Source organism: Coffea eugenioides, chromosome 11, assembly GCF_003713205.1.
Source record: "Coffea eugenioides isolate CCC68of chromosome 11, Ceug_1.0, whole genome shotgun sequence".
Lineage (NCBI taxonomy): Eukaryota > Viridiplantae > Streptophyta > Magnoliopsida > Gentianales > Rubiaceae > Coffea > Coffea eugenioides.
Genome location: NC_040045.1, coordinates 36,108,152 through 36,132,303, shown reverse-complemented (window position 1 = coordinate 36,132,303; position 24,152 = coordinate 36,108,152). Strand labels below are relative to the sequence as shown.

The 24,152-nt window shown below is 33.8% G+C and overlaps 3 protein-coding genes across 4 annotated transcripts; all 3 read right to left on the bottom strand.

The window, feature by feature from the left end:
- Positions 1–10,571: 10,571 nt before the first annotated feature.
- On the bottom strand, positions 10,572–13,998 carry LOC113753803. Of its 2 annotated transcripts, none has more exons than XM_027298048.1 (10): positions 13,764–13,998; positions 13,398–13,624; positions 13,087–13,293; positions 12,893–12,982; positions 12,696–12,791; positions 12,313–12,618; positions 12,146–12,229; positions 11,909–12,040; positions 11,700–11,754; positions 10,572–10,833 (listed from the first exon to the last, which is right to left on the bottom strand). In XM_027298048.1, the coding sequence occupies exons 4-9, from the start codon at positions 12,938–12,940 to the stop codon at positions 11,701–11,703; spliced, it is 720 nt and encodes a 239-aa protein (XP_027153849.1). In that variant the 5' UTR covers positions 12,941–12,982; positions 13,087–13,293; positions 13,398–13,624; positions 13,764–13,998; the 3' UTR covers positions 10,572–10,833; position 11,700. The 2 variants fall into 2 exon arrangements, with proteins under 2 accessions (XP_027153849.1, XP_027153848.1); XM_027298047.1 differs by having other exon boundaries at positions 10,574–10,808.
- A 422-nt stretch (positions 13,999–14,420) lies between these two features.
- Positions 14,421–17,261, bottom strand: LOC113754157. Its single transcript, XM_027298509.1, has 4 exons — positions 16,199–17,261; positions 15,842–16,126; positions 15,664–15,763; positions 14,421–15,560 (listed from the first exon to the last, which is right to left on the bottom strand). Exons 1-4 carry the CDS (start codon positions 17,128–17,130, stop codon positions 14,754–14,756), a joined length of 2,124 nt encoding a protein of 707 aa, XP_027154310.1. The 5' UTR covers positions 17,131–17,261; the 3' UTR covers positions 14,421–14,753.
- On the bottom strand, positions 17,130–18,495 carry LOC113752438. The gene is made up of 2 exons (XM_027296549.1): positions 17,329–18,495; positions 17,130–17,213 (listed from the first exon to the last, which is right to left on the bottom strand). The coding sequence occupies exons 1-2, from the start codon at positions 18,493–18,495 to the stop codon at positions 17,130–17,132; spliced, it is 1,251 nt and encodes a 416-aa protein (XP_027152350.1).
- Between the last annotated feature and the right edge of the window lie 5,657 nt (positions 18,496–24,152).

The following is a 24,152-nucleotide window of genomic DNA, read 5'->3' as shown; positions in this document are numbered from 1 at the left end:
TAATACAAAGAGTTCAACTTAAAAAAAAATATACATCTCTTCGTACTATATATATACTATATAAAAGGAACCATGAGTTTGGAGTGTAAGTGAAGTGATACTAGGTTTTGTTATTTCAATTGTACCCTTATTAATTGATGATTGAAGTTTCATATTATGCTCTCTTTAATTTTTTATGATGATTGTTGTGATTTTAGTTTTTATTAATCTAATTATGCCCTTATTAATTGATGATTGATGTTTCATATTATACTCTTCTTAGTTTTTAATTTATTATGATGATTAAAACTCATTACGTCATGGCTATTGATTTAAAGGAAAATAATAGTTGATGACAAGACAAAATGTTAAGAGAGACTAAGCAAGATTTGGTCTCTATTTTCTATTCGTCCAAAATACCATTCTTCCTAATAATTAGATTTATTGCATTTCAATAATAGCAATAACCACAGCAGTTATGAAAAAACTATAACCATAATTAAATTTGAATTATGAAGATAATAAACAAAATATAATACGCCAAATCAATGTGTCTTTTTGCATTCTATTTTCAATTTTTTATTTCCATTAAAAATTCTTGATTAGTCACGGCCTAATTAAATTTTTAAATCTTCAAAAATATTTGTACTTGTATCAAAACAAGGTGCTCTTAGGATAACAGAATCTTTGTCATTTATGGTTTATGTCAGATTTTGTCCAAAAAATTAAAAAATGAAAAAGCAAAAGAAAAAAAAAAGAAAAACTTAACTATCCCTACCAATAAAATTTCAGTTCTCAAAAATGAACAATTAGACAAAAAAATTTATATGTGGTGGTTGATTATACTCCATTGTTAATAGAAATAGCACACAAAATAATACAAAGAGTTCAACTTCAAAAGATATATATACATATATCTTTATTTTTTCAAAAAATAGTTCATATAACTTCATATTGAGGAAGCATGACTATATAAAAAGTGTAAATGTAAGCATTATTGTGATATTAGTTTTTGTTATTTCAATTATGCCCTTATTAGTTGTTGATTGAAGTTTCATATTATTCTCTTTTTAATTTATTATTATGATAAAAGTTCATTATATAATATCGATCTATTGATTTAGGAGAAAATAATGATTCATTATTATTATTATTATTATTACTACTACTACTACTACTATATAAAAAGTACCATGAATTTTGATACTTTGGAGTGTAAGTGTAAGCATTATTGTGATCTTAGTTTTTATTAATCCAATTATGCCCTTATTAATTGATGATTGAAGTTTTATATTATGAACTTTTTAGTTTTTAATTTATTATGATGGTTAAAATTCATTACGTCATAGCTAATGATTTAAGGGAAAATAATGGTTGATGACAAGACAAAATGTTAAGCATTAGAGACCAAATAGGATCCCGTCTTTATTTTCTATTTTTCAAAATACCCTACTTCCTCATTATTAAATTTATTGCATTTCAATAATAGCAATAACTATAGGTCTATAGCAGTTATGAAAAAAATTATAACCTTAATTAAATTTGAACTATGAAGACAATAAAGAAAATGTAAACACTCCAAACTAATGTGTCTCTTTGCATTCTATTTTTAGTTTTTCATTTCCATTAAAAATTCTTGATTAGTCACGGCCTAATACAAAGAATATATGACTTCAATTTTTCAAAAAATAGTGCATATGACTTCAATTTTTCAAAAAATAGTGCATATGACTTCATATTGAGGAATTTCATCAGGCAATTGACAAATTCAACTTATGTAACATGATAAATAATAATCATAGTGCATTCAACCAATATTTTTGAAAAAACTTATTTTTTATTTTATTTTATTTTTATCCTCCCATCCTTCCCTACACTCTTTTCATCCCTAATTGTTAGACATGAGATTCAAATCCTAAATATGACATTAGAGATAACTATAAGCACTCTTTTGTGATCATTGGGTCAACCCCAATGGTTGGTAAACAATTAATGTTTGATTAGCGTGCAAATTTAGGTCATCCTAGCTCCAAAACAAAAAATAAAAAATTGTTCGTATATCTAATTAAAAATAAAAAATAGTTGTATTATCATAATTTATTTGTCTTGGAAAAAAGAAAAAACAAAAGAAATAATTATTATTATCAATATTGTACATACCATTCAAAATGTTGATACTGTTGTCAAATTATTTCATATTTGGTCAAATCATTATTTTCTCAAGTGTTAATTTTTCGTCTTCTTTAATTAATTGTACTTAAAATTGTTATTATAAATTGAAAGAGACCGAATGTATTCTCATTTGTTAAAAATTCTTTGGAGATTTTATATAAATTGATACAAAATTTAGTGAACCTTTTTTTCCTTTTAAAATAATGGTTTTAAGGAAAGTTAATTAAAGAAGATGAAAAATTAAATAAAAAAGAAACTAGGGAGAGAGTTGGATTGGGTGGTAAGATAGAAGGGATTATAAATAGAAGGTTATGGGTTCAAAACCTCCCACTTATTAAAAAATAAAAACAGAAATAAAAAGAAAATAAAAAATATGCAAATATTAAATTTGTTTAAAAATTTTTACAAATAAATTTTAATTTATATGAAATTTTATATTTTATGATATTATAATCACGTGCAAAGCGTATGACCTATTGCTAGTTATATCAAAAGTATACAAATTTACACCAAATGTGGTTGAATTATACAAACTAAATTGAATTAGACGGAACTCAACAGGTGAGGATGGAATCCGGTTGTAAGTTGTCAGAGGGACATTTCGTCAATTTAGTGTAATAATATTCATCCCGAAACAAGTGCACCAGCAAAACTTTTGGAAGTATAATAACATTCTTGTCGGGCTTATAATTGAATGGACAAGTATTCTGTGTGACACCAATAATGTAACCAGCAAAAGATTTGGGGCATTTGGATGGATCCATCCATAATTGGATAGATAACAAAATAATGTAAGATTTTATCCATCCATAATTGGATAGACCGTTCCTTTTTTGTTATCCATCCATACAGGAAGCAATCATTCCAGAGGCTAATGGTCAAGATTTGATATAAAAAAAAATGTAAGATTCAAATTTCATCTTATGTATTATTTTTCACACTATATTTGAGTATCATAAAAATTTGTTCTATAATTACACGTTATGTAAAGTGAATTATATCGAGTGAATTATATCGTGTGTAAATAGAATTATATTTTGTGCAAAATGGACAAACCGGTCTAGATGATTTCTCCATTGACTGTTCCTTCCCAAATCCAACAAGTAACTATTTTACACCTGGTGTATCTTCCATCCAAAAGTTTCCTCATTTGTTGTCTACGTGTCTGAAAATTAGGGACTTCTTTGCCTGTACTTGGTTGATTGCACTACCACATGGGCAATTTTTTTTTTGGGCAAATTCCACTTTATTCCATGTGATTTAGCATTTTTTTACATAATCTCTTTATGGTTTCAAAAGCTATACATAATTTCCTTATAATTAAAATTAAAGTGTTAAAGTGATGGGAATGATTATTCATAACGGAGTCATCTAAAATATTAAAATTACTATTATGTAAAGTTGAAAATTATTTATTAATTAAGGAGGTATATTTTAAAAATCATGAGGGCGTTATATGGTACAGTATTAAATCATAAGAGGGTTATATGATAAAATATAAAAATCATACGGGTTAATGTATCATGTATTTATAACGGTAATTTCGACATTTTTAGAAGTTCCGTTACGAGTGACTATTTCTATCACTTGACATTTTAATCCAAATTATGAGAGAGTTATGTATAACTTTTAAAATTATAAGGGAGTTATATAGAAAAATGCTAAATCACAGGAGAGTAAAATATAATTTGCCCCTTTTTTTTTGGCTCTAAAGAATATCTCGAGGTCTTCTTTACGGGAAGAATCTGGATTAAAAGTTTGGTACGTACAATCTTCTATATATAGGGATTGAATAGGTTGCATTTTGCCTCGAAAATCCCACTTCCTTTCCCTATTAGCTAAAGAGAAGAAATAGAGAGGAAATATCAATAATGCCAACTATCCTCTGTTTTTTGCTAATGGCAATCGCAGTTTTTCTGGTTTGCGGCCGTGGTCACAAACCAAGAAAGCTTCCTCCGGGGCCTTGCCCATTACCAATCCTCGGTAATCTCTTCCAGCTTGGTGGAGAGAAACTGTACCACAAAGCAGTAACAAAACTCTCTAAAGTTTATGGACCTTTGATGTCAATCAAGCTGGGAAACCAAATGATATTTGTTGTGTCATCCCCAAATCTTGTTCGTGAAATATCTAAAAAATATGATCATACTTTTCAATAAGAAGACTCGATTTAGATGCGTCCCGAGCACTTGACCACCATAAGTTTCTCCATTGCGTGGATACCATCAGGTAAAAAATGGAATAATATTCGTAAACTGTTCAAAGAACAAATTTTCTCCTCAGAACGACTCAATGCAAGCCAAGGAATTACGTCAAGAAAAGGTGAAACAAACTTTGTATTACGTGCATGAACATAGCATTACTGGGCAACCACTGAACGTATGTGCTTGCTGCTTTACAACATCTCTCAATTTCCTGTCCCAACACTTTATTTTCCATTGATTTTGTCATTTTGACTCTAATTCAATGCAAAAATCTCGAAGAAATCATATGTGGTTTTGACGAATACTATGGTAGACCAAAATTTGAGGACGTTCTTTCCGGGACTCAGATTCATTGATCCCCAGGGTATTAGGCAGGAGACTGAGGTTTTATTTTGTTAAACTGTTTGAAGGCTTTTGAAGATATTCAATTTTCAAGATTACAAGCAAGAGGCACATCCCCCACTTCTGGTTCGGGAAAAGGTGACCTGTTAGAGTTTTTCCTTGATCTCTGTCAGCATCGTGAAGCAGGGTGGAGTTGCAACGACGTGAAACATTTCCTTTTGGTCAGTATCTGCACTTGCATTTTCAGCAACATCACGGTATTGAATTCTTACAAGTATGCATACTTTACTTTCCAGTAAACTAATGATTTTGATACTCCCAAAAACATTTTAGGCAATCAACTATGACTTTTGCTATAATCAAAACGACTGAAAAGCCATTTTTATGTTACAAGATTGCTCTCTATATACAAGTTCTTTTGGTTAGTCCAAAAGAACTGAAAACGGAAAGTTGACGTGAAAAAGAATGTCCATATTCCACCAAAATGGTCATATTAAACAAAAGGTTAGTAGGAAGCAGAAAATAAAATGTTGATTGATAGTTAGATCTTTGCTTTAGGATTTGTTTTTTGGAGCAACAGATACAACTTCATCCACAGTGGAATGGGGCAATGGTAGAATTACTAAGAAGCCCTGACAAAAAGGAAAAAAGCTAGAGCAGAAATCAGGGAAGTCATTGAGCAAGGCAAATCTGTTAAAGAATCAGACATCTCAAGACTCCCTTACTTGCAGGCAGTTGTTAAAGAGACTCTACGGTTGCACCCTCCTGCCCCCATAGTACCGCGCAAAGCTGATACAGATATTGAAGTTGACAGCTACATCTTGCCAAAAGATTCTCTAATAGTGTTCAACCTTTGGGGCATGGGTAGGGATTCAAACCTGTGGCTTAATCCTGATGCCTTTGTGCCCGAACGATTCCTGAACTCCGAAATTGATGATAAAGGTCAGCATTTTAAGCTCACTCCTTTTGGTACGGGAAGGAGAATTTGTGTTGGATATCCTCTGGCTCAGCGAATGCTGCATCTTATGCTGGCTTCTCTTGTTCATAACTTTGATTGGAAGCTTGAAGAGGGGATTAAACCAGAAGATGTGGACATGAGCGAAAGGCCTGGATTGACAGTGCAGAAGGCAGTGCCTCTCATGGCTATTCCAATAAGAACCTCAATTTAATAATTTTACTGAAGTTGTATTTTCCATCCTCTCTTGTCTAACAATCAAGTATAATTATTTTCTATATCAGGGGAGTGATGGGATTTAAGCAATGACAATGGCAGTGAATAATAATGTTTTTCTAGAAGGAACAAAAATATTGTGCTTTCTTTCAAAACCTTGTGCAAAATACACTCTACCTTCACATGGTTTAATATTTTTTTTACATAACCCCCCTATAGTTTCAAAAAATATATATAACCCCCTCATGATTTATATTAAGTGTCAAAGTAACAGAATTTGCAATTTATAACGAAATCAACTAAAATATAAAAATACCCCTATATAAAGTTGAAAATTATTTATTACCACTGGGGGTTATGTAATATATTTTGAAAATCAAGGGGTTATATAATAAATCACTAAACCATAAAGGAGGTTATATGGTAAAATATAAAACTATATGGGTTAAAGTGTCATACATATTATGTTTATATATTTTGGTCACTTCAACCATTTATTTTTTAAATAAGGGTAATTTCGACATTTTTATACGTTCCATTACGAATGATAATTTCGATCACTTTGACTCTTTAATCCAAACTATGAGGGGTTTATATATAATTTTTAAAACTATAGGAGGATTATATGAAAAAGAGCTATACCACAGGGGAGTAAAGTATATTTTGCCCAATTTTTAATTTTGCTAAGTATTTTTGTATTTCTTAAAACTTTGATATAGTTTTTAAGAGGTGAAACTTGAAATATTCTGTATCTAGGGCCTAATATCCATGAATCCTTGAACAGAAGGGTTACACAATATTTGTGATATCTGAATTAAAAAAATTGTGACAATTAATACAATTTTTGAGGTTATTTTAAGAGACTTAGAAAGTCTGGGCAATAAAAAAATTAAAGAAATTTTTATATCAAATAAAAGTGAAAAGAGTGGTAAGCCCTAATTAGTTCTTCTTGTTAGCTTTTTTTTTTTTTTTTGACTGAATTTAGAGAGAAGGGGAACACACACTTTACAGGCGGAAGGCTATGAGGTTTTGGGAGATTCAATTGGAGATTGAATCTTTTCAATTCAAGGTAAGTTCTTTTAGTTTTCAGATTCTAGGAAAAGAAGCAATACTTCTTTTATGTTGTGGTCTTTGGGTCATGTTCAACGGAGTTCTTGGTGATGACTTTCGCCAGCGTCTAAGGATTGTAATAGCAACTTTACGGTTTTTTTTTCCACTCCAAATCATTAGCCAATATATTAATAGATTATTCCCAATTTCTATGCCATTGTTTAGCATCTCAGTTAGGAAATTGACTTCATTTCTTTTAGATTGTTTAGCATCCCAGTTAGGAAATTGGCTTCATTTCTTTTAGATAGATTTTTTTAATTTGTGTAGAAGTAACTAGTTTTCTAATTGGTTTTAGTTACTTGAAATAATAGTTAAGAAATTTCCTATTTTGTTTAGGATTTAGAAGTTACTTCCTATTCTGTATAAATCTAAGAATTAGCATTGATTTCTTGTTGTTATTTGATTTTTTAGCCAATTAATGTTCTCTATGAGTAAGTAGATTGACATATTGCAAAGAGAACACAAGGGACATATAAGAGCACACAAGGCGACATGTAGCCTTTTACATGGAGTGTGAGAGAGGGTTCTTGGAAGATGAAAAATGGTATATAAGAGTTAGGTTTAGGTTCAAGTTGTATTCTTGTATATAATTTTTTTTCTCTCATAATAAAAAGCGTTAAATATTATGTGCCGTTTATCTTTATTAATGCACAAGAGGCACTCATTATTCATTCCAGCCATAGGAAATTTTGAAGAATATATGTTAACTGTAAAACATCTCTCATGCTGTAGGTCCTGGCCATGGTGGTTTTGTTCCTAAGGGTTCAATTTTCTATTGATATTGAGGTAACTACCCAAAATGTCAAAAATGTCCCTACAAAAGTAACATAGAGTGTTATAGGGCTAATATGGCATAAATTCTGCCCATTTTTACCGAGAAATTAGATACAGTGACTCATTTAATTACTTTTAAGAGTCTGGAAAAATTCGGTGACTAATGGTCCAGGAGTGATGAATTTTCGACGCATTGATTGAATTTAGCGTCGGCTAGCTCCTAGGGGTGGCAATTTCTGACACGACCCGAAAACACGATACAAACTTAATGGGTTTGGGTTGAGGTTTTGGGAGTTCAAGTCAGAATCGGGTCGAACCCGATGAACCCGAAAAGAAAACATGTCAATTTCGAGTCAACCCGTGGTGATCTGATATGACCCGATGTGACTCGTTTACGAATTAAAAATAATTTAATAAACATAAAAATTATTTTATCTAACTAAACTAAATCATTCTTTTTTTTCAAAGGCATTAATTACTTAATTCTAAATGAATTTATTTAGCTTGTGTGAAGTTGAAATTATTATATTTGGACAAATAATATATTATGTTATTTTTTACTTTTATGCTGTTTTAATTTATTTTATATTTGGTTTGGGATAAAACACTTTTATTTTAGATTTGATTTAAAATTATTTATTTAAATTTTTATTACTTGATGATGTAATTAATTTTGTGAAAATTTGATTTTATTAGAAATTACAGTGATAAATTAATAAATTAAAATTAAATTTCGGGTCATTTCGGGTCGACCCGCCAATCCGAAATTTTTGGGTTGGTGTCAGGTATCCTGACCCGTCTCGGGTTGGCGGGTCAGGTTCGGGTCAGTGAATTTTTTGTTATACTTGGACCTCAACCCGACCCGCCAACCCGAACTCGACCCGATTGCCACCCCTACTAGCTCCTACCATAATTGATCTTAAGTTCAGTAACCAACGGTCCAGGACGCTTTGATTGAACTTAGTGCCGGCCAGCTCCTAACGTAATTGATCACTAAGACAAAAAAATAAATGGTTGCTTGCATTCTCAAGTTTCAATAGGTTAACAGCTGTATTGTTGGAGCCGCATTATTCTTCCTCCTAGATGACCTGCCAATTTCATTTGGCTGGTACGAGCTCAACCCGATTCGCCCCAAATATAGTGGGTTGAGCCTTATGCGATGTGAGATGAGTTGAACATGGATCAAAATATTTTGTCTAATTTAAATATAAGTTGAGTTTGGGTTGTACTGAACTCAACCGACTTAATTCTCGGGCTAAACAATACACACACACACACTCTAGGGCTCATATGTGGGATTTAAGAAGATTTGTTTATCTTTAATGTTATGAAAAATTGTTCGTTTTTAATCTATTGTTGATAGATTTATGGATGTTATGGTAGACTATTTTTTCTTAAACCCTTCCATTTCTTTCCACACCCTTCCCACTCCCCTACAAGACACAGGATTCGACATCTGAATCTAAGAGTCTTTCCTTGACTACTGGACCAACCCCAATGAACATTCATATATTATCTTTATATTATCTTTTATCATGAAATTCAAACTTCTTTTAGATATTATAGAACATCTATAGATTAAATGGCTGTTTGGTTTAACTAGATTTTGTGAACGTGAAAAATACATGACATGAGTTTGGGTCTATCCGAATTAAGCCTCAATACACGATTTTTTTTTTATTTATTTTTTGTAAATGAGCATGAACTACAAAAATCTGAACTAGTTGAGCTAAGCATGATAATTTATGTGAGTTAAACTTGGGTGCATCAAAATCTAACTCATATAGCTCAATTAACTGGCCTACTCCTAGGCCCCTGGTTCATATATTTGGCTGGTTCATCTTCTTGTCTAATTATTAAAAAAATAAAAATAAAAAATTACCGTACCATAAAATGACAAAAAAATGCCCCTGCAAAAGTAGTACGTGGCTTACATACCATAAGTTCTGCCTCCTTTAATCGAGAAAATAGATGAAATGGGTCAATTAATTACTTTAATGAATTTAAAGATTGACCACAAAAATTGGTATAGGGGTTGAGATTTTGTAAAAGTTTGATAACCAATGGTGTAGGAGTGATGGTTATTCAACGCTTTGGCTGACTTTAATTCCCGCCGCGCTGCCATAATTGATCTTTATTTTTTCTTTTGGCAAGTGAGATACCTCCTGCTTATAATTTCTCCCACCTTATCACCAAACTAACGCTCCCCTTGCTGCGGCAATTGATCATTAAAACAATTAGCATAGACGGTTCTATGCTTCCTCAAGTTTCAATAGGCTAACAACTGCATTGTTGAACCTGCTAATAAATTTTGTCAACTTTTTCTGCAAAAGAATGTATTAAAATGCTGGAACTTTCAAGTTTCAACCATCAATAGATCACAACTTGATGAAACCCCCTTATCATTATTCTGCAATTGGATAGAATGTGAATATTAATTGACTGTCTAAATATAGTGCTACATTCAAACTTCAACAAGTAACACTTCAACAACAGCATAAGTAAACACCACTACAAGAAAACTGACTTTTCACGACGCCAGAAATATGCTGCAAAAAGTCCAAAAACCGCCGCGAAAACCTTTTTGCGGCACAAATGCGACGGAATTAAATTGTGTCACAAAAGTAGCCGTTACAAAAGAAAACGACACAATTTTTCAACATGTCGCATGCATTTGCATCACTCTACTTGCGGCACAAAAAATGCGCTACAAAATGTCCACAATGTCATGCGACAAAAACTTGCGTCGCAAAAAAGTCACCAATATAAAGACCAGAAATCAAATTTTTCATGGTACAATAATTATCATGCTCAAATATCCTAAAATCGAATATTATAACAAAATATAGTTCCACAATACACTAGAATAAAGTACCATACATTGTTTTAGTCAAATTCTACAAACTTTATCATTTAATATTGTTCGCTCCAATTACAAGATATTTCATATATTCCAAAATGTGCTTGTCTTCAAAAGTACAACACTTTATCATACATCTCTCAAAAACATCTTCATATCTCCCAATCCGCATGCTTCCAATGTACCATCAAGTCCAGGGCTGCAAAGTGTATTCTATTAGTCCCCTGCTCATATAACCCCAACCCATTAAGCATGAAGAAAACGTTAATATAACAATAGATACTGAAACGGAATTTGTAATTCAACCTTTTCACAGACACTGAAAAGGGGCAAACAGTTACTATTATAAAGTACATGCTGAATTAAAGAAGTACAACTAATTTAAGTATGTGGAAGACCCAAAAAAGTGTATGGTCACAAACACAGATGCGGAACCATGAGAGTTGCTTTCAAGAACTGTGAATGGAATAAAGGCAGCAATCCATGGCATCATTCATATGTGCGACTTGCCAAGTTTAATATGTTAATTAAGGCAAAAAAGTAGGCTCACGAACACATGCACAAGAGTGAGAGTTGCTTTCACAAAATCTTGGTGGAGATCCAAGAAATTCAGCAATCAAATCTGTTCTTGATCAGTACTAGCCAAGCCAGGATTTCCGAGACACCTTGACTTGCCAAACCAATAACCATGCTGTCTCTGATTAACTGTGTGTAACTCAAACTCAAAGTCCATAATGACTCTGTTCTTTTCGTAGATGCAACATAAAAAGCAGGTTTTTAGTTAACAGCACTGATCATTTTCTTAGTTGGAAAGACACGAACAGGAGCAAAAGTTTTTCTCGTGAAAATGACATATTCCTAACAATGATCACTTTCCACTCGAGACTAACTCAAGAATCTATTGCACCCTTTTAACTCAGCTTTTATGGTGGATTATAAAGGTCAGCAATTTTACTTTTGCAATTTTACTACATTATGTCCCATAAATAGCTGGCTAAATCTTAACAAAAACAGCTCGCCTTCCCAATCATACAAATACTCAATGGAAAACTTGACAGAATAGAGTTATTTCCAGAAACTTTTCCAGTACCTCAAGCAAGTCGTTTGCAAGTAGTCCTGCTCCTTTTCTTCTTTGTATGATGGTTCTGGTATAACAAAAGACTAGTCAATTAAATATCAACAAGGAGCTCATGCACAAATAGTCATCAACAAGGAAGTCATGCACAATTCAATATCAACAAGGAACTCAGCAAAATTGGTCTTCTATAGAAGGACCAACTCAAAGTACGCATACTATACCTCAAGAATATCAGCAATTGAAGAAACTTTTTTATTTATTTCACACTTGTTTATTTCAGCATCATTTGTTCCAACTTCCTTGTACATTTCAGCATCATTTGTTCCAACTTCCCTGTTCATTCTATCACCAACCTGTTACATTATCAACAAAGTGTGAAGAAAAGAAAATCAGGCCATAGCTGCTGATATTTCAGAGAGTTTGAACACAAAATCGAATTGTATGAATTAATATACAACCTCTAATGAGTCCGAAATTTGAGATTGTTTTGCTGCATTCATTTCTCTTCTTTGGAGTGATGCCAAGTCACATGTGGATGCCCTCTGGAAGAACAAAGACCAATAGTAACTAAAGCAATAAAAAAATTAGAAAAACTATAATATTTAACAAAATAGCTATCCCAAACCATTCTTGCTTCAAATTGAGCAATCAACTCCTCCTTAAAATCTGCCAATTTCGAATTCATTTCTTCTCGTAGTTCACCACGTATGATTTCCACTTTCTCATTCACTGCATCCTCAAATGCTTTCTTTTGTCCATCATTCATGTTATCTGACATCCTATACACGTCTTTTGGAGTCGCACCTACCCCATAAGTTCGAAGACGACCTGGTTTTTCAGGTCCAAGAATATTTTCATAGAGTATATCTTTCACAAAATTATCATCCCTGGATGTCTCTGGCAGTTTTTGTATTTCCTCATTCATAGTTGCCTAAATTGAAAAACAGACAGAAGAAAGAATTATTTATGAAGTAAAACCAATAAAAAGTGACTAAAAGCTATTCTTACAATTGTTTGTGAAGTCAACTCATCCATTTGTTTTCCTTGTCTTGAATGAATAAAAACGTCTAGTTTCGAAGGCTCTTTTCCAGTTTTAATCCGAAGCTGCCACATATTCAATGTACAAACTAAAGTGTTAATATTTCTAAATAAGACTATGTTCCAGAAAAAATTGCTAGAAACATAAGCATTAGAATTTAATATACCTCTTCCCTGAGGTTCACATGATCTTTTCGCCCTGTTCGATGTGGCATCTTTTATTTTTTTCGATTCTTGCTATTAATCTTGCTTTGCTTCTAATTATGTACAAAACAGAAAAAGGTAGTTAACAACACATCAAAATCATAATAGCACTAGAATTTAATTCAAAAGCAAAAGAGATGTGACAATAAATACATGCCTTGACATCTTCTGAGCTCCAATAATCAACCAAAATAGGCCATTGATCCTCCTCAACTCTTGCAGGACAGTGTGCTAATAGCCATGACCTGTGCCTCCTATAAGGAGTGAAATACATGCTCTTGACTTTTGATTTCCAATTTCTCCACAATTTGCTGACCCTTATCATTTGTACTTTCTTGCATGTATCATCAATATTTGTATTTCTCTATCAAAAATTACAAAACAAAAGTTTAAACATTCACAAGCTACAAGATTGTATGAAATAAAAAGAAAAAAAATGTTGCTAACTTTGATAGTGAGTCAAAATACCTTAATATCTTCCCAAAATCTCTCCTTAGATCCTTCAGGCATGGCCCTCCAATCTGTGTACGTGAGTGGTAATTTATTACCATCCTTTACTAAGATTCCTACTTGACTTATATACTGTGTAGCATTAGGACCAATTACTTGGCCCCGTGCATTCCAAACTAACTCCAATTTCTTTCCACCACCCCAACCAGCACTTCGTCTGGCTAGTCCTCTACCACTATTGTCTCCTGTGTACAAAAAACACATACACATACAAAAGAAGAAATTGTGATTCATATAATTTTTTTTATGAATATTATACAAAGCTTATAATAAGGAATGCTAGACTCAAAACTATTTGTGGTAATCTTTTCTTTTCCAACCGACCTTCTTCACTAGAATCATCATCATCAAAAGTACCATCAAAGACATCCTCTATGTCTTCTGAATCATATGAAGAACCTGATCCAGCTTCAGAATCATTGTTATCAAAGGAATCTGGTTGCTCACGATGGTCTACTAGTGGTTGAGAATGAAAGCCTTGACCGATATGTGAATTAGGATGGGAATTTAGTTGAGAATCAGCCTTGGAGTTCAACTGATGTGAATTGGCTTTAGAGTTGAACTGAGAAGCAGCAATAAACCTAGAAGCTGAGTTTGAATTTGAATTGGAGTCATGTGATTTCGCTTGACAATTAGGTCGAGAAACAGAGTTTGAGCTAGATGTAGGGTCTATGCGTATTCCAGGCATTGCCCCAATGAATTTATGTGCTGGAGGCTTTGAATAATGATTGGGGCAAGTCTGATAAGATTGAGAGCTTGACTGTGAAACAGGGTTCAAACTATTAGTGGACTCAATATGCGCTCCGGACATTGGCCCAACAACTTTGCGGGACCCCTTCTTACTTGGTGCCATGGAAAACCTATAAAAGCAGCTTCTGATTTTTGAAGGCAAAGTTAAGTAAGATGATTAATTTTACTGGCTTTTTTCAGAAACCAATCACACAATTCAGCAAGAGAGTGTTGTATCATCTTACTTTTGGAGTTTAAGTTTCTAAAATCTGCAAACACAAAGAACATATACATATTAAGGAACTATAACCCAATGAAACCAACATTACCAACTTGCTAATATGAACATAAGGAATCATAAATTGAACATAAGGTAAATCCAGCATTACCAACCTGCTAAAAAAAGAAGTAGAATGCAGGTTATCAAGGAGACTAATATGAACATAAGGAATTATAAATTGACATCCAAGGCAGTGAAAATGATCCCACAATTAATATTTTTCATACTAATCAGTAACTTCATCTAATATTGGCATGTCTAAACTTCATATAACAAAATGTTAGGATTATATTCCAAAATTAGAGTCAATCATCAGCCTTGTCTCCTTGTTGGGCTTTATCAAAAAAATCATCATCATCACTTGTATCATCAATCGTATTGTCAATCCCAAGATTATCCTCATCAGAGAAGAATCCATCATCAACTTCAGCAACGTGTGCCTTGGATTTTGTAGTTTGTGCATCAAGTATAACTCCATCAACACCTTCCCTAACCCATGAAACGTTACTATCCTCAGAATTATTGTTATTAACATGTTGCCATCCAGAATGCTCATCCTGGATATCTTCACATATGTTAATTTCTGGATCAATAATGAAAAGATCTCGAGGGGTCATCTTGACAACTATATTCCATTCAGGTTCCAATGCATCCCGAACATACCAAGCTTGCTGTGCTTGAGAGGCCAGGATGAAAGGCTCATCATTCTTCGTGTTTTGCTTGTACAATATATGATCAAAGTTAACAAGTGTGAAGTTGTGTTCATCTTGTTTCATTCCAGTGACATTATCAACCCAATCACACTTGAACATCACAAATTTAATGTCATTTGAGTATCTCAACTCAACAATATCCACTAAGACCCCATAGTATTCTAAAATTCCAGATATAGGGTTCTTATCCTTTGTACTAGCGAAACTATTGGCACTAGCATTCACAAATACACCACTATTTTGAGTTTGCCTTCTCATCTCACGCTTCTTAGTATGGAAACGAAAACCATTAACAATGTAACCAGAATAGCTTTTTGCCCACTTATCAGGACCAGCAGCCAAATAAGCAATTTCTTTATAATAATCATGGCAACTATTAGATTTTTCCAAATCTGCAACCTACAAGTTTTGAACAAAAACTGTTATTGTATGTTAACTCTAGAGAATATTAAATATATGAAAATGAAGCTCAATTAAATTCACTACTGAATTTAAAACTTACATGCTTCTTAAACCACTTGTAAAATGTTTCACTATGAATTTTCTCCCTTTCATAGTTTGACATGCGTGGTTTTTCCAGTTTTAGCAAATGCTTATGGTCCCTACATTAGTCATTAAATACTTTAATGAAAGCAATAATTCATGAGTTATTGATTAAGTTTGATAAACTGTGAACTTACCTGCGAAAAGGATCAACAGTTTCAAGATTTCCAAGAACATAACGATGAGCTTGAACCCAAGAGACATCATCTAAATAGATGACCTCTTCTTTTCCTAAGGGACGGCCAATCTGTCTATTTAAATATTCACCTTCATAGTTCCTAGGTGGGCGATTCAACTTTGATTCAATATTGTCCAAGTACATGGAACAGAATGTCATACATTCTTCCGCCAAGTAGCCCTCTGCTATTGAACCTTCAGGGTGACTTCGACTCCGTACATAATTTTTCAAAGTACACAGATACCTATGCATAGAATTTATATTAATATCGGTGGTGATTTTTCAATGTACATAGATTAAGTTGATAATCTTTTACCTCTCAATAGGATACATAGACCGAAATTGAAATGGTCCACCAAGTTTCGCCTCTTCAGGCAAGTGAACAAGCAAATGCTCCATGATATTGAAAAATGGAGGTGGAAACATCTTCTCAAGTTCACAAAGGGCCAGTGGAGTACGGTCCTCCAAAGTTTCACAATCTGCTACAGTAAGCACTTTCGAGTATAATTGCCTAAATATATCTCGTAACTCAATGATAATTCTGCAAACATGTTTAGGCAATATTCTTCTCACAGCAATGGATAACAATTGTTGCATTAATATGTGACAATCATGACTCTTTAACCCAGAGATTTGTCGTTCTTTAATATTCACACACCTCGAAATGTTTGATGCATAACCATCAGGGACCTTGACAGTTTTTAGCACATTACAAAAAATTTCTTTTTCATCTTTGCTCATTGTGAAGCATGCAGGTGGAAGAAACACTTTGTCACCCTTAGATTGTGGGTGAAGTGCCTTTCTTATCCCCATTTCTTTTAGATCATATCGAGCATTAATGTCATCATTTGTCTTGCCCATCCCCAACAGTGTCCACAAGAGATTCTCCAAGAAATTCTTCTCAATATGCATTATATCCAGATTATGTGGAAGCAAATTATCCACCCAATACGGTAACTGAAAGAATACATTCAATCTTTTCCAATTATACCTACATATGGGACTTTGTTCAAAGTCATTATTATCTTTAGTCCTCCTTTTCCTTTTCCTAGCTGAGGAAACTGGTTGATCCTTTCCAAATTCATTTCTAAAATCTCTTAGTTGTTCTAAAATCTCAAACCCATATAATCGAACAGGTCTAGAATGTTTCTCAATTGTCCCATCAAACTGCGCTCGATTTAGACGATAAGGATGATCAATAGCTAGAAATCGACGATGACCCAAATAGCAATGTTTTTTGCTATGCATCAACCATTGACTTCGAACATCTTTATTACAACAAGGGCATGCATACTTCCCTTTGGTACTCCAACCAGATAGATTTCCATAAGCTGGAAAATCATTGATAGTCCAAAGTAGTGCAGCACGTAAGTAAAACATTTGCTTACTAGCTGCATCATAAGTAGGCACCCCTGGATCCCAAAACTCATTCAATTCATCAATTACTGGTTGAAGATATACGTGAATATCATTACCTGGAGCTTTAGGCCCATCAATTAGCAAACACAACATAAATGATGTTTGCTTCATGCACATCCATGAGGGTAAATTATATGGCACTAAAATCACTGGCCAGGTGCTGTATTTATTGTTCATTGCTTTGAATGGGTTAAATCCATCCGCTGCAAGTCTAACACGAACATTGCGAGGATCACTAGCAAAGCTTGGGTGCCGGTCATTAAAATGCTTCCAAGCTAAAGAGTCTGCCGGATGCCTCAATTTACCATCCTTGATGCGCTCCTCTTCATGCCATCTCATTAATGAAGCAGTCTTTGATGACATGAACAGCCTTTGGAGACGTGGTTTCAAAGGAAAATAGCGAACAAGCTTTGCTGGAACTTTGTTAGCTTGTTCACTTGAATCATCGGATTGTTTTACAATTTGCTTATACCTAGGAGTTCCACACTTTCTGCAAAAGGTTTCATGTTCTGTCTCCTTCCAATAAATCAAGCAATCATTGGGGCATGCATGAATTTTATGGTAGCTAAGACCCAAGTCTTTAACAATTTTCCAAGCATCACGATAAGAGCTTGGAAATAATTCATTCTCAGGAAAAACTTCCTTGAGAAGCTCCAGTAATATTGTCATTGAGTTGTTGCTCCATCGACAAAGAGACTTGACATGCAACAACTTGATGACAAATGATAGAAGAGTAAAATTTTTACATCCAGGGTATAACTCTGTTTCGGCATGCTTCAGCAACTTAAAAAACTTATTAGTCTCTTCATCACAGGCTCCTCTAAGTTCTTCTAAATTTATGTTAGAATTCTCTTCAAGTGTTCTTCCAAGTGTTTCGTGTATCAATTCATTCATGTCATCATTTTCAATGCGCCTAAACACTCCATTGTTCATATTTTCTTGATTGAAGTCCCATGGATCTTCACCATGATAAATCCAATTTGTATAAGTGGTCAAAAACCCCTTCATTGTTACATGTGCACGCACAGTTTCTTCCTTTCTTCGTTCTGAGTTTTTACATCGCCTACATGGGCAATATATTCTACTCCCAACCTCTTTCTTTTTGTAGGCAAATTTAAGGAAGTCACTCAGACACTTTTCAAAGTACGGATTATTGACTCGGTCTTCAATAAAGATCCAAGACCTATCATCCATTCTACAAGAAACAAGATTGAGAAGGCAAGAAAAAGAGACCTTATAAACAGAATTGAAAAATAGCAAATTTATTAACATGCAAGAAAAATAGAAAATAAAGTGCAGCATGTGCATCCCAGTTTGCTATGCTCATAGTGGAATGCGATGTTAACAGTTAACCCAACTTCTCAATGCCAAAAGAATGTGGTGAATTTATGTCAATATGCAAACCAGTGTTCTGTTTGCAAGAAAAAGAAACATAGATAAATCAGGGGAGCTAGATTGTCTTACAAATTCCTAATTGCAACTTGGTAGAACATTTAATTGCTAGCAAGCTACAATTGCTAGGCAGATGATGGTTATGGGCAATTCAGATAGTTAGATTGCTGTTCAACTATGTACAAGAACTTATCTACAGCAAACATAAGCTTTGATGGCCAAATGTAGAAAGAGGAACAAAAAGGAAGAAAACAACTGAAACTAACACTTCAAGAGACAGAAACAGTAAATAATATTATTTGATCATAAACTCGTAGTTGAATAACATCTTAGAGACACAGTAAATACATGGTCTCAATACTGCTTTTGAGAATTGTAACCTAACCGAACTCCAGACAAAACTAAAACTGGATAGCAAAGCAATGTCACATATGCTATCTTCACAAGCCAACACCAGAAAATGGAGCAGAGTTCTCTGAGTTTCCCAGAAAGACAGCCACCTCAACTCAACCTCTATAACTTAACTCTTACCCAATTTCCATATAATTCCCCAGCTTGTTAAACTATGCAATAAATTTTGTACTATAGAAGGCTAAATCACATTTAACTAATCTAAACTCGTCTTAATGAGTTAGAAACGTTTCTTATCTTGACTAATAAAATGAGTTTATTTGCCTAGAAAAGAAAAACTAATCTAAACTCAAGCAATTTTGACCAAACCTCAATGAAATTACAACATTACATCCTTGAAAAGTATAAACAACTTGTTTGTCTACAATATCATTTTCATATCAGGAACATCATTTGATTCACCATGCCTCTTCGCACGTCAAACTATTATCACCACTATGCAGTATCAACGCTGAATTGGAAAAGAAAGCAGCGAGTTACCTCTTCAGCTACAGCAGTAGAAACTCTAGGCGTAGAAACCACAGGCCGACTCCAATGCCATGATTTCCTTTTAATCTGGTCCGCAAACACAAAGGAGATTGGTATTCTTACAAAAACACAACTAAATTTTACTATAAAAAATAAATTTGCCTTCATGCACATATGAATGCATATCTAAACACACATACCAAAGCAGAAGAAGCATCAGAAGAACAGGGGCTGTAGTGGGGCAGACTCTTCTAGTTGCCGCGAGACCTAATTTTTGAAGTCAATGACTCAAATGGTTGGGTCAATTTGTTCGAGCTTTCAGCTGTAGGAATTTCGACAACTGTGGTTGACAAAATTCAGAATCAACGGAGGACCAATTACTTTGCCCAATCAAATTAGGGTTTTGTGCCAAATCTTATTAACCGAAATTCAGAGAAGAGTGCAGGTCACAAAGACATACGAGGGAAAAAACATAGAAATCGAAAATCATATGGAAGAATTTTTACCTTTTTCTCTGTAATAGTGATGGCGTAAGAGCTTTTGATTTCTGCTATATTTGAAGCAGAGATGGTGAAAAAATTGACAAACTCTTATCCGAGCTGCGTACTGCAGTGGTTTTGGATGAGCGGAAGAATTCGGTCTATGTATCTGACCTATAATAGTTTGAAGAATTCGGTCTTTGGAGAGTTAAGATCTGAATATTGTGAGCTGGGTAATATACGACGTACGGAGTTAAGATCTGAATATTGGTTCAAAAAAGGATGTTTTCTGTCTTTAGCAAGTCAAGGCTATCTTAAGCCAATCACAGAAAGTGATTACTATGTCCTCCTCACGTGGATAAATATACGACGTACGGAGTTGGGATTACGACACCGTTGTTTGGTTCAAAATGTATTTCGATTGATCAGAATTTATTCTTCAGTCTTTAAGCATTACACGACCCGGAACAAAAGATCAAGAAAAAGACACTTAACCTTTCCAAGTGCCCTTTTATGGGTTTTATTAAAACTATGTCGTTTTTATGTAAAAATTAGAAACCGTTGTGAAATTTGTAGCACAAATTGAAATTTGCTGCTTATTTACCGCACTTTATCCTTGTGCCACAGCAAAAGCGTTGCAAAAAGCCCGTTTTCTTGTAGTGCACAGAAGTAAAAAGATCGACATCAATTTGTTAGAGTTTAAGAGAATTGATCCCGAAATAGAAAGTACACGACACTTTTGGAAGTATAATAAATGTCTTGTTGGGTTTATGAATTGATGGGCATTATATTTTCATTTGTTGACTATTTTTTTAAGTGTGAGTGGGAGGTTTCGAATCGAAAACCTCTCTATCAGGACTGCACACATACTCTTGATCATCCTCTTCTAATTGTTCCCCTCTGTCACCCACATCACCTTCATGCTCGACCAAGCTAACCCTCCCAGGATTTGGGCAATTTGTGGGTGTATGGCCTGGACTGTTGATTGTTGGTTGACATCAAAATTTTCAAAGCAAAGCATCTCACAAACAACCAAATCAGTTGGCCAGCAAAAAGTAGGGTTTTCCAGTTCTGCTGCAGTTTACAAATTGTACTATATCTCATTCCATACAAATTGGAATCGAGAATGGTTGGTGGCGTTGAAAACTAGATTCAAAAGGCTACATTTCATCAGAACAAATCATTTTCAAAATCAATTCACAAATGAGAGAGAATAGAGCCACAAAATGCAGCTTCTACCATTCTCTCGGATAGGCTATCAGAACAGGGCAGCAATTTTGCCAATTCACTACGGCTCACTCATTTTGAACCAGAAATTGCATTTTATACCGTTAGAAATCTACGGATGTCTAGTTTTGAATGCCACTTACGTCACTCAATTCCGACCTCCATACAGAGAGATATGTTCGTTCAAAGATGCTCTGTCCAGACCACCTGAACACGTTTTTCCAGATTGCCTTTTATTTCGAAAATCCAACTTTTACTCAACCAAATCAATTGAGTTTTGGTAAAAACTTTCTACACGCACTATATAACATAAATATATCAGTTTCACAATCATTTGAGCATCAAAAATTTGAACTAAATGCACGACAAAAACAAGACAGATTTCGGCCACTACTCTCACGCAACTTCCTTCAATCTTTCCTTCGGTTTTCTATCCATAATCATCTTAATTAACACTTAAACAACTCAAATCAACAATTATATCATCATATCAATCCATATATCCAAGGTGGGAATTCTTAGAGCCCACTCCAACCATTTAAATCCAAATAACAACAACTATAATGATGCTACAAGCTTCATAGCAACGATTAAACCCACTAAAGCTAGAATTAAGTGATTGGATGATTACCTCCCACTCCTTGAGATAAACCAGAAATTTTTACACCTCTAAAACCCAAGAAAAACCGTGAGATGATGCCTTTCCCTAAGCTCCAAGTAGTTTAGGTGTTGTGTGAAGGATTTGAGCAAGATCGAAGCAAGATTGGAGTGAAATGAGAAGAGCTTTCTTCTTCCTTCTTTTCTTTCTTGTTCAGCCAGCACTAAGGAGTGAAAAAGAAGGGTTTGGTGTGTCATGAAACTTCCTTGAGAAGCTTGAGGTTTTGTGGTTAAGATTCTTTCAAAAGTCAACTCTTAATAGTGTCGCGCGCACGTTTTGTATCCGATTTCTCTCGGATTTGTTTCACTTGTGCACTAAATCTCTAATGTACTTCCTTTAACATTATAATTATTCACTCTTAGTCTTCTAAAATAAGTTTCTTAAATCTCCATTTAACCGTTTCGGCTCGATATACGCGAACTTCCGATTTGTGCGCGATAAAGCTTAATTAGAATTTATTCACCTCTAATCTCTCAATTAACTTTTTTTAGTCTACTATTGATCATTCTTAATTCTCCAAAATTATTATTACACTCTCGATTCAATTATTGCCTCGAAAAACATGAACTCATTATTCCTTACTAAACGAGCCTCCGAAAAATAAATTTTTCTAACAAAACGTTTTAAAAACATAAAGGAGGCATTGTTCCATATAAATGAATTTAAAATGGTTGAAATAAATAATTCGGAGAAAATGAGTGAATAAATATTTAAATACGCTAGTAAATAAGATAAAAATAAGAAAATTTTTCGGGTCCTTACAACATTAACAAAGTAGCACCCAAAACTATGCAAATACAACCAAATTTTTATTTCTAATAAACTTTCTTAAGATGAACAGAAATCTCTTTCTTGTAACAACTTCGGTTCATTTTTTGTCAATGGAATCTACTTCTCTATTCTCTTACCATAACATTCAGTTTCATAAAGTTTGTGAACGATTTCATAAGTCAGAAAGGATGCAATAATTAGTAATTCACTATTGAAGTTCATGATCTCCCTATCTACTTGATATTTTAATGATGTGCATAACCGAGTTCATTACCAGTCAATAATTGGCTTTCTTCAATAATGGCTTTTGGACAAAGAATAAGCTATATGAACTCTGTTTCTGTCGTACATAGGCTTTCTTTGGAATATATTACCCCACCAATTGGGTTGGTGACCTCATGCAAGGTACGAGGCAGGTCGAGAGTTTGTTTTATTTTGTTTGCTAAATTATGAATATAAGATTTTTCTAACAATTTACTATTTATCATTTTTTAATTGAGAATTTGTGATTTCGTCTCGTTTTAGTGGTGTGTATTTGATATATCAGCTTAGGGTTAATTGCAAAATACCCCTTAAATTGTTATAGGGTTGCAGAGTGTCCCAAACTATCAATTTCAGCACTATTCATTCTTGCACTACCATTTTTTTTCCCTTTTTGGGTCAATTGGAGGCCTAAGCCAGGTTATTCAGCTAGATTTCTACTATGGTCCATAATACATAAGGATTATTAACCCAAATTCCCAAATAATCCATTAAATAGCTATATTGGTTTGATGCACTTGAATTCACTAAAATCCACTATATTTACATCCTTCAAGAAGAAAACAACAAAACTAGCAGAACTTCCGATATGGTATAGTTGTTAGTCACTTCCAACAACTCTTGCTTTTTCTTTTCTTTTTTTTTTTTATAGTGTAAGTGAGAGAGTTCAAATCCCAAACCCCTCATTCTAATAATTAATTATTGCACATGCTAATAAATAATATTGTGCATTTCCTTCAAAAAGAAAAAAGATTTTAGAACAGATAATTAGCAGAAATTACAGTTTATTGGTCCCTTCATATTAGTAATATGATTTAAGAGGAGATAGACCCTTGAAAAAAAAGACAGAAGCTGATGGCATTAGCTGACTTAATTTTGAATGATTGCAGAACATCAACAAAACAGAACCGAATAAATAAATCAAATTTTCTTCCAGGCCATTCCAATTTCACACAATTCGAAAAAATTTCCAGCTCAGCGGAAAGCAAAGCTCCTGTATAGCATAAGATACTTTAATGTTAATAAAGGAGTACAGTACAAAACAAAACAATGGTTGTTATGTCCTCACGGACCTCACCCAAACTGGCCCTATAACCTCAAAAATGTGCTCATACCTGCCACCTCAAGACTAGTTCTTGATGCAAAGAGCATCAGATCATCACAAATTGACAATGTCTCATGTT

Bases quoted from the DNA above. Each gene is read 5' to 3' on its own strand.
- LOC113753803 (XM_027298048.1), bottom strand. From the start codon at position 12,940: ATGCCACATCGAACAGGGCGAAAAGATCATGTGAACCTCAGGGAAGAG. The intron at 12,619-12,695 runs GTAAGAATAGCT...TTTTCAATTTAG, and splicing joins AGTTGACTTCACAAACAATT to GCAACTATGAATGAGGAAAT. The intron at 12,230-12,312 runs GTTTGGGATAGC...TTGTTCTTCCAG, and splicing joins CTCAATTTGAAGCAAGAATG to AGGGCATCCACATGTGACTT.
- LOC113752438 (XM_027296549.1), bottom strand. From the start codon at position 18,495: ATGGATGATAGGTCTTGGATCTTTATTGAAGACCGAGTCAATAATCCG. The intron at 17,214-17,328 runs GTAATTGATGAA...ATGATTTTCCAG, and splicing joins TTCACGTATATCTTCAACCA to CTTATGGAAATCTATCTGGT.
- LOC113754157 (XM_027298509.1), bottom strand. From the start codon at position 17,130: ATGCATAGCAAAAAACATTGCTATTTGGGTCATCGTCGATTTCTAGCT. The intron at 16,127-16,198 runs GTAAAAGATTAT...TTCTATGCATAG, and splicing joins TCTATGTATCCTATTGAGAG to GTATCTGTGTACTTTGAAAA. The intron at 15,764-15,841 runs GTAAGTTCACAG...TGACTAATGTAG, and splicing joins ACTGTTGATCCTTTTCGCAG to GGACCATAAGCATTTGCTAA.